This window comes from Crocuta crocuta, unplaced genomic scaffold (genome assembly GCF_008692635.1).
Source record: "Crocuta crocuta isolate KB4526 unplaced genomic scaffold, BGI_CrCroc_1.0 scaffold556, whole genome shotgun sequence".
NCBI classification, from domain to species: Eukaryota; Metazoa; Chordata; class Mammalia; order Carnivora; family Hyaenidae; genus Crocuta; species Crocuta crocuta.
This window is the reverse complement of record NW_027527436.1, coordinates 6,055,255-6,066,081: the sequence shown is the minus strand read 5'-3', so window position 1 is coordinate 6,066,081 and position 10,827 is coordinate 6,055,255. Positions and strand designations below refer to the sequence as shown.

At 40.9% G+C, this 10,827-nt stretch overlaps 1 protein-coding gene across 1 annotated transcript in view; it reads right to left on the bottom strand.

Annotated features, from left to right (window-relative positions):
- Positions 1–10,827, bottom strand: part of IARS2 (isoleucyl-tRNA synthetase 2, mitochondrial) — a 66,180-nt gene that overhangs the window by 49,983 nt on the left and 5,370 nt on the right. Inside the window, exon 3 of the mRNA XM_077759806.1 lies at positions 9,371–9,493. Within this exon, the coding sequence (XP_077615932.1) occupies positions 9,371–9,493 (123 nt within the window). The remainder of the gene's footprint in view (positions 1–9,370; positions 9,494–10,827) is intronic.

Here is a 10,827-nt window from a genome sequence, read left to right as displayed (position 1 = left end):
TCCAGTCCACTGCTGCCACGACATGGGGCTCCCGCCCCCCCCCACAGCTCCAGTCCACTGCTGCCACGACACGGGGCTCCCGCTCCCCCCCCCAGCTCCAGTCCACTGCTGCCACGACACGGGGCTCCCGCTCCCCACCCCCAAGCTCCAGTCCACTGCTGCCACGACTCGGGGCTCTCCCCCCAGCTCCAGTCCACTGCTGCCACCACACGTAGCTCACTCCTGCCCCTCACCCAGCTCCAGCTGCAGGGCAGTGTTCCTGGGGTGGGGAGGGCGGGAGCTGACCCTGCGCCAGCTACCTGCAGCTGAGGCTAAGTTCCAGGCAAATGCAGTCAAGAGACGGGCCTCCCTCTTTCTACTTGGCCCCCACTCATAGAACAGACTCAGTGAAAGCCCGCTGGGAATATTGGGGCTCCAATGCCACTTGTCCAGGCTATAAGATGGTGGTTCCACAACAGGAAAGGCAGTTCAAGATCACATACTACTAGCTCTCCCACAGGGCTCAGCTCCTAAAGGGGGTGTCTCCCACAGAAAAGTATACAGTTGTCCCCACTCTTGGCTCCAGAGCCCTGGCTGGGTGATTGTCCCTGAGGAGAGGAACAAACAGTAAAACAAATGGCTCTTACTCTCTTCCCAGAAACGGAGCAATGAGAAATCCAGGCCCAAGGAGCCTGTCAAAACCAGTGCAGGCTGTGGGGAAAGGTAGTTGGAAGAAGGTTCAATTCAAGATGACACAGGCCAAAATAAAATCTAGGTCAGCTAGTTTGCAGGAGAAAACCGGAAGAGACAGCTTGGGGGGGGGGGGGGATCCTTCTGGGCTCAGCACAAATGTCAAACACTGACTCCAGCACCCAATACTTCAATGGATCCCCCCTAAATTTGATGGATTTGTTTATGGAACAGATTATGCCCCGGGGCGTTGTTGAAAACAAGAGAGAAAACAGTAGGACATTTTCAGAGTAAAAGACATGGGTTTTGTCAGGGAAAGAGGATGGGCATCCTGTCCCAACCACGGCCAGCCCAGGGCGGCTGAGCACCTGCAAAGCTGGGCCTTCCTGAGAAGCAACATCAAGGCTTAATGCTGAAGAAAAATGGGAGGGGGAGGGAACAGACCTCAAAAAAAATATCTATCCAGTCGCTAAACATATAAACAAGAAAGTTACAATAAAAAGCCATGAGGGAGGAAGGGGTCCAAGAGACACTTATTAAGATTTATTACAATGTATTATCTAAAATGCCCAGTTTCTAACAAAAAAAAAAACCCTACAGGACACATAAAGAAACATTTCTCATCACCAGCACCACTGCTATGCACATGCACGAGACTAACCTCTGCAGCTGTACAACCATGTGCCAAAAATCAGGGACCCCACAGCTGCTGGCCCACAGGCACGGGGCCAACCCTGACTCCCGTCACTGGCCTGCATGGCTCTGAGTGACTGTGGCTAGCTCCCACAGTCACACAAATGCATGCTGACAGCCAAGGCCCCCACAATTGTTTGTAGGTCTGGATGTGGCCCTGATTCATCTCACCGACCTACATGCCATCAGCCCCTGTTCCCACGACCGACCTCCATTACTGTGCACAGGCCGTGGCTGGCAGAAGTACACACCAACAGCCAGGGCCCCTGAGCTATCTGACCAAAGGTGCCCTGGACACTGCTCCTGGCTCTGACCCTCACCATTGTCTATGTCTGCAGCTGGTCCCTGCCACCACATCGGCCCCCGCAGCAAAGCATCAAGCCACGACCTGATGTTTAGGCCACCCCACCACTGCCCTGGTCCTTAGCCATTGGACCTGAAGGCACTGCTGAGGACCCCAGTAGCCCATACACACATGGTGGACCATTGACAGATCTCATCAATGATCACACCATTGTTGATGTCATGGATCCCAACTGCCTGAGCAGACAAGATACTACACCAGCACCATCCCTAACCTAGAACTTCTTGGGAGGTGGGGGGGAGGGAGTCAATTCAAAATCCTAGATGCAGCAATCCTATTTACATCCAGCAGCACACCACACTCCAGCGTGCCCTCATCTATACGTGAAGTTTTTTCCATAAAGTCTCGAAGAGGTGACTGCTTCTTCAAATGCACAGTCATCTACACAAGGCTGCAGGAATCGCGAAGAATCAAAGAAACACGATATTGCCAGAGGAACAAAGTAAACTTCTAATAACACACACACACACACACACACACACAGAGAAATAAAGATCCATAAACTGCCTGATGAACATTTCAAAATAACTGTCCTAAGGATGCTCCAAGAACAATAAGAAATCAGACATATACAATTTAACAAAATTAGAAAAATAATACAAGACCAAAATGAAAAGTTCAATCCAAAGACAAAAAGCAATGAGGGACCAACAATACGTTTTCGAGCTGGAGAATACAGTGACTGAACTGAAGACTTCAGTCGAGGGTCTCAACAGCCCACACGACCCATCAGAAGAAAAGAATCAGTAGAATCAAAGATAGATCATTTGAAATTATCCAGTCAAAGGTACAAAAGATACAAGAATGAAAAGGAATAAAGAAAGGGTACAGAACTAGTCTGAAACTACTTTTAAAATATACACATGTTTTATGAGAATCCCGAAGGAAAAGAGAGGGGATAGGGGATCAGAAAGTTTAAAGAAACTATAGCTGAGAACTTCCTAAATCTAAGGAGATATATGGACATAAAGTTTGCTAAGCTCATATGTTCCCAAAAAAATGCAACCCAAAGAGATTTCTTTTTTTTTTTTTTATATATTTTTATTTATTTCTAGGAGAGAGAGAGAGACAGCGTGAGCAGGGGAGGGTCAGAGAGAGAGGGAGTCACAGACTGAAACAGGCTCCAGGCTCCGAGCTGGCAGTCAGCACAGAGCCTGACGCGGGGCTCGAACCCACAAACCGCGAGATCATGACCGAAGCGAAAGTCGGACGCTTAATCGACTAAGCCACCCAGGCGCCCCAACCCAAAGAGATTTCTAAAGGACACATCATAATAAAACTCTCAAAAATCAAAGACAAAGCAAGAACCTTGAAAGCTGCAAAGGAAAAGAGTTTGTCAATTTTAAGAGATCCCCCCCACCGCAGCCACCACGAGGTTATCAGGTTTCTCTATAGAACCCTTACACGCCAGGATAGAGTGGAATGACACATTCAAAATGCTGCAAATAAACTTCCAACCAAGAACACTTGATCCAGCAGAGCTGTCCTTGAGAAAGGAAGGCAACGGAAGACTTTAGCAGACAAAGTCTGAGGGAGTTCACCACCACTAGACCTGCCTTCAGAAATTCTGAAAAGAGCTCCTCAAGCTGCAATAAAAGGAGGTGATTTACTACCAGAGAACACATGAAAATAATCAAGGCGAGTCTATAGTCAGATTCAACATACTCCAATAGCGTAATATGTTTGGGTGTTTATGCCATAACTCTACTATAAAGACCAAAGGACAAAGACTTTTAGATAACTATAGCGGCTGACCGAGCTAGCCAGTTAAAACATCCAACTCCTGATCTCAGCTCAGGTCATTATCTCATGGTTTGTGAATTTGAGCCCTACATCAGGCTCTGGACCATCAGTCCAGAGCCTGCTTGGGATTCTGTCTTTCCTTCTCTCTGTCCCTCCTCCACTTCACACATGCTCGCTCGCTCGCTCTCTCAAAATAAATAAACTTATTGGTGGATATTGAATTTGCTTCCAGCTTAAAAAAAAAAAAAGAGGTAACTACAGCAATGATAACTTGCTAATATATACATCATATGAAAAAGATGTAAAATGATATCAAAAACACAAAATGTATTAGAGGCAGTAAAATGATAGAGTTTTTGTATGTGACTGAAGCTAAGTTGTTATCAGCTTAGAAGACTGTTATATTTTATGTAAGCCTGATGGTAACCACAAAGTGAAAACCTTTAGGAAATGTATAAAAGAAAAAGAGAAGAAAATCAAAGCACACCACTATGAAACAAATCATCAATTCACAAAGGAAGACAGAGAGGAACAAACAGAAAACAATAAGTTGGGATTAGTAAATCCTTGCCTACTGATTACTTTAAATGTACATGGATTACATCACCCATCAACAGATGTAGGGTGGCTGAATAAATAAAAAACAAGACCCAACTGTGCTGCCTATAAGAGACTCATGTAAGCTATATGGACACATGTAGGGATTAGGTGAAGGGATGGAAAAAGAGATTCCACAAAAATGGAAACCCAAAGAGAAATATTAGACAAAACAGATTTTAAGTCAAAAACTATAACAAGAGATGTGGTCATCATAATGATAAAGGGGTCAATTCATCAGGAGGATATGACAGTCTTAAAAATCTATGCATCCAACATCAGAGCACACATATATATGTGTATATATAAAGTAACTACTAATAGATCTAATGGGAAAAAAAGACAAGAACACAATAATAGTAGAGGACTCTACTGCCCCATTTTCAACAATGAATAAGTCAGTCATACAGACAGAAAATCAGTAAAGACACACTAGACTTGAACTATACTTTAAATCAAATGACCCAACAGATACACACTGAACATTCCATCCAAGAGCAGCAGAATACACTTTCTTCTCAAGCACACAGAATGGACCATATATTAGGCTATAAAATAAGCCTTAACAATGTAGAAAGATTAAGATCACATCAAGTATTTTTTCATACCACAATGGTATAAAACTAAAAATCAATAATAGGAAAAAAGTGAAAAATTCACAAATATGTAGAAAATAATCAACACATTTCTGTAAAACCAAAGACTTAATATGAAATCAAAAAGGAAGTAAAAAACATATTGAAACAAATATGGAAACACAACATATCAAACCTTAGGGAATGGAGCAAAAGCAGTTCTTAGAGGAAAGTTCAAGGCACTTTAATGTAAAGTGCTTACATTAAAAAGCAAGAAAGAGTGGGACCTGGGTGGCTCAGTTGATTAAGTGTTCAACTCTCGATTTTGGCCCAGGTCACGACCTCCGGTTCATGAAATTGAGTCCTACTTCGGGCTCTACGCTAACAGCACAGAGCCTGCTTGAGATTCTCTTTTTCCCTCTCTTTGCCCCTCCCCACTTCAAAATAAATAAACTTAAAAAAAAAAAAAAAGCAAGAGGGCACCTGGGTGTCTTGGGTGAGCATCTGACTTCAGCTCAGGTCATGATCTCACATCCATGGGTTCGAGCCCCATGTTGGGCTCTGTGCTGACAGCTCAGAGTCTGATGTCTGCTTTTAATTCTGTGTCTCCCTCTCTCTGTCCCTCCCCTGCCTGTGCGTACACGCTTTCTTTCTCTCTCAAAAATAAATAAAAACATTAAAAATAATAATAATAAAGACCATATATGATAAGCTCACAGATACCATCATATTCTACGGTGGGAAGTTGAAAGCTTCTCCTCTAAGATCACAAGTAATACAAGGGTGCCCTCTCTCATATTCAACATAATATTGAAGGTCTTGCCAGAGAAAATAGGCAAAAAGAAAAAAGAAAAAGAAATACAAGACATCATCCAAGCCAAAGGAAGCAATAAAGTTATCTGTTTGCAGATGACATGATCTTATACATAGAAAATCCTAAACACTCAAATCAGGAGCTATTAAAATAAACATTAAAATTTCATGTTACAAAATCAACATACAGAAAGCAGTAATATTTCTATGCACTAACAATGAATTGGTAAAAGAAAAAGAAGAAAACAATCCCATCCCATTTGTAGTAGCATCATAAAAACCACAACAAATAAATTTAACCAAGGGGCTGAAAGATCTGTACATACACTGAAAACATTTAGCAATAAAATGTCCATACTATCCAAAGCCACCTACAGATTCAATGCAATCTCTGTCAAAATTCCAGTGAATTTTTTATAGAAACAGAAAAACAATCCTAACATTTGTACTGAATTCCAAAACACTCCAAATAGCCAAAGCAAATGTGAAAAACAACAAAGGTAGAAGCATCACACTTCTGACTTCAAACGATATTACAAAGCAATCAAAACGGTATGGTATTGGCATAAAAACAAAGACCTAAATCACTGGAACAGAATCAAGAGCCCATAAATAAATCCTTGTCAATTAATATCTGAAAAGAGAAACAAGAAAACTCGATGGGGATAAATAGTGCTAGGAAAATTATATATTCACACACAGAATAAAAATGGACTCCTCCCTATCTTACACCACTCACAAACTTAACTGAAATGGATTAAGAACTTAATTATAAGATCTGAAACTATAAACTACTAGGAAAAAATAGGAAAAAACTCCTCTACTTAGCAATGATTTTTGTTACACAAATAAATGCAAAAATTAAAAAAAAATGGAACTGTCATCAAACTAAAAAGCTTATTCCTCAATGCAAAAAAAAAAAAAAAATCAAGAAAATGAAACGCCAACCTAAGGAATAGGAAAAAATACTTGGGAACCATCTATCTGATAAGGGTTTAAGATCTAAAATGTAAGAAGCTCATGCAACTCAAAAGGCAAAACAGAAAAACAATCTGATTTAAAAATAGACAAAGGACCCAAACATTTTTCCAAAGAGGATACAAACAACAAACAAATATATGGGAAAGTGCTGCACATCACTAATCACCTGGAGTATCAAAACCACAATGAGGGATAACTTTAGCCCCTCTAAGATGGCTGTTATCAAAAAGATAAAAAGATAACAAGTGTTGGTAAGGGTGTGGAGAAATGGGAACCCCTATGCATTGTTGGTTCAAATGTAAATTAGTGCAGCTGTTATGGAAAACAGTATGGAGGTTCCTCAATATATTACAGATAGAAGTGGCTATGATCCAGAAGAGATCGCAATTCCACTTAGTGGGTATATATCCAAAGGAAACAGAATCACTATCTGAAAGAAAGATCTGTGCACACCTGGGTTCACTGCAGCATTCTTTACAACAGTCAAGACTTGGCAACAACCTAAGTGCCCATTAATGGATGAATGGATAAGAAGTTGCGGTGGACATATATAATGGAATGCTATCCAGCCATGAAAAAGAAGGAAATCATGCTATTTGCAACATGGATGGACCTTGAGGGCATTACGCTAAGTGAAATAAGCTAGAGATAGACGAATACTGGATGATCTCACTTATACATGCAATCTTAAAAAAACTGAAGTCATAAAATGTTTCTAATTTTGACAAAGTCTAATTTGTCATTTTTCCTTTTTTAAATCATTAAAAAAAATTTTTTTTAAATAATGTTCATTTATTTTTGAAAGAGACAGACACACACACGGTACAAGCTGGGGAGGGGCAGAGAGAGAGGGAGACACAGAATCAGAAGCAGGTTCCAGGCTCTGAGCTGTCAGCAAAGAGCCTGACATGAGACTTGAACTCACGAACTGTGAGATCATGACCTGAGCCAAAGTGGGCTGCTCAACCAACTGAGCTACCCAGGTGCCCCTTAAATCATTTTTTTAAAATCAAACAGAGAAAAGATTGATAGTTGCCAGAGACAGGGTTTGGGTGGGGGGAAATGAATGAAGGTGTCAAAATATACAAACTTCCAGTTATAAGATTAATAAATTCTATGGATATAATGTACAGAATGGTGACTATAGTTAACAATACTGTAATGTATATTTGAAAATTGCTAAAATAGTCAATAGTAAAAGTTCTCATCACAAGAAAATAGAAATTTGTAACTGTGACAAGATGCATGTTAACTAACTGCGGCATTCATTCAGCAATACACACATACATCCAATCATGTTGTACACCTTAAACTAACACAAAGTTACGTGTCACTTACATCTCAATAAAATGCTGTGTGTGTATGTGGGGGGGAGGGATTAAAATTAGTTCTCTCAAATAACTGCATACTGTTTGCTGTTTACTTTCCACCTCACACAACTGACCAGATACTTGCTAGTACTCTCAAAACTCAGCTTACCTTTTCTCTGATACAGAAGTCAAAAAGTTATTCTAAAATCTATATTGAAAGGCAAAGGAACTGAAACTAACACGTTTGTTAATAAAATGGGAACACAGAGACTACTCAATTTGAAGACTTATTCTATAGCTAGAGTCACCACAACTGTGGTATTACCAGGACAGACACACAGGTTAACAGAACAGAATCGAGAATCTAACAGAGAATCATTTGACTGAGTTTTGACAGTGGTACAAAAGCAACTCATTAGGGATAGAGAACACCAACAAATAGTGCTAGACATAAATAGGGATAAAAATAACCCTCAGTGTAAAACATAAAATGTTTTATATAACATTTTATATAAAAGTTAACTCAAAATGTACCATGGATTTAAATGTAAAATGTAAAAGTTTTAGAAAAAATATGGGATATTTTTTCTAAAAAAAATCTTCAGGATAGAAGGCTTGGGAAAGAGTTCTTAGACATGATGCTACAAAGCATGATTCTTAAAAGGAAAGACTGCTAAACTGGACTTCATCAACATTAACAACTTCTAGGGGGCACCTGGCTGGTTCATTCAGAAGAGCCTGCAACTCGTGACTGGGTCATGAGTTTGAGCCCCACACTAGGGGGTTGAGATTACTTAAAAAAAAAAAATTAAGAACATTTACTCTTCAATATACCCTGAAAAGACAAGCTACAGATTCAAAGAAATCGGTGCAAAATGCATATCTGACAAAGGTTGAGTACTACCTAGGTTATACCCATAAAGAACTCTCAAAACACAACAGTAAGATAAACAGTCCAGATAGAAAATGGACATGATCAAGGCGCTGGCAGACTCAGTCTGGTGAGGGCTGCTTTCTGGTTCATAGACCAACATATTTTTGCCGTACCCTCCCGGGGCATAAGGGAGACAAAGGAAGCTCTCTGAGGTCTCTTAAAGGCACTAATCTCACCGATAAGGGCTCTCCACCCTCATGACTTAGTCATCTCTCTAAGGCCTCACTTCCAAGTACCCTCACATTAGATAGTATTGGGTTTCAACATATAAATAGGGGGTGGAGAAGAACAAATATTCAGTCTACTGCAACTATCTAACATTTATGTAGTTTACTTGTTATTGATTATGTCTTTTCTAATTAGAGCCTAAGCTCTAGAAAGACAAGACTCAACTTTATTTTGTTCACTGCTATTCCCGGAGTCTAGAAAAATGCCTGGCACAGAGTAGGTGCTCAATAATTATTTACTGAATAAAATATCTACTAATCTAAAATAACAATAAGCTCAAAGCAAATACCACTGATGCTATTTTCCAAACAGCACTAAAACTCTTTATTGCTGCTTTCTATTAAGACGTTTTGGTTTTATGCATCAATGCAAATTTACTTGTAATAAAATCAAAATATACTTTGTAAAGCATACTTACGTAAAGGTTTTTCCCCTCAAGTCTTATAGCTTAAATTACAATTACCTTATTTAAAGCGTGTCCAACATGTGGGTCACCATTTGCATATGGAGGTCCATCGTGAAGACAAAATTCTGTCTTTACTTTTCTTTCTCTTTGCCACGAATAAAGTTCTGAAAATCCACATTTCTGTTTAAAAAGAATCATAATGTCTGAACATCATCCAAATACATACTCCTGCATCTTACCATAAATAACAGCATCTGCTTACTTCTTATCCCACATCAACGTATTCAACTCCAAAACCCTATGATGAAGTTTCTAAAATGCACATCTGAGTCCTCATCTTTTAATGCTTTTTAATAGTTTCCCTCTAAGTTTCAGATTGAAGTCTAAGTTCTTTATACTGTAAACAGGCCCTGCGAAGGTTTAGTACCATCAAATTCTGGCCAGTCTCGGCATTCCCCCGCCTTCACTGCTCAGTCCAGCCATGCTGAAGGGCCTGGAGACTACTCGCCCCCTTATTCTCGCTCTCCTTTGGCCTCGACACTTGGGACCCTCCAAATCCCAACAACACTCACTGCAGGCCTACCCCCATTCTCTCACCTCCTGGGTACCCTTGGCCCAGTCAGTTCACCCCTATGGGTTTGTTCCCTCTTTTGAAAAAATGTTAATAATAGCCAGTTCACAGAGCTGGTGTGAAAATTACATGAGAAAACATCTGAAATTGTCACAGTTCTTGGCATCACAACAGTACTGAAGAAGATACTTTTAAAAAGTATATGGCAGGGCACCTGGGTGGCTCAGTCTGTTAGGCATCAGATCCCTGGGGGGGCGGGGAGGGGTGTCTCAGCTCAGGTCATGATCTCATGGTTTGTGAGACTGAGCTTCATGTGGGGCTCTGTGCTGATGGTGCTGAGCCTGGCTGGGATTCTCTCTCTCTCCCTCTGCACCTCCCCCTGATCCTGCTCTCTCTCAAAATAAACTTAAAAAAAAAAAAAAAGGTAGATGGCCAAAACAGATTTAAGAGTCTAGAAGTCTGATGACAGCCATAAGAGCATTTAGGCCAGACAAATTTACTTAAACGCTATGTGCTAAATATGGAAGATTTTACAGACTCTGGAAGCACAGAAACCGACAAGTGAATCTGCCCCTAGAAAACTAAGCGTAACACAGGAGACAGGTGCACAGTTTAGGAAGGGGACTCTGAGGACTCTGTTCTGCAAACAAGTCAGAGTTCCAACTGGGCGCCTAACGACACCACAAAAGTAAGCTTCAACTTCCCCACATAATCGAACTGTTATTTACAAGTGCCCATGTTAATTTAAATTCCACAAACCACTGGAAAAGTGTCCAAATTCGACTTGTTTCTGCCTCAAAACTGGCACTTGTATCGAGTGCTGCCATGCGAGCATCCCTCTTTAATATCCTGCCCTGGAACCTGCCACCACTGAGGGATTCACCTAGAGGTTCCCAAGCAAGGAGCCCTGCGGGGAGCAGATGATGTCCGCGGGTGCGGTCCC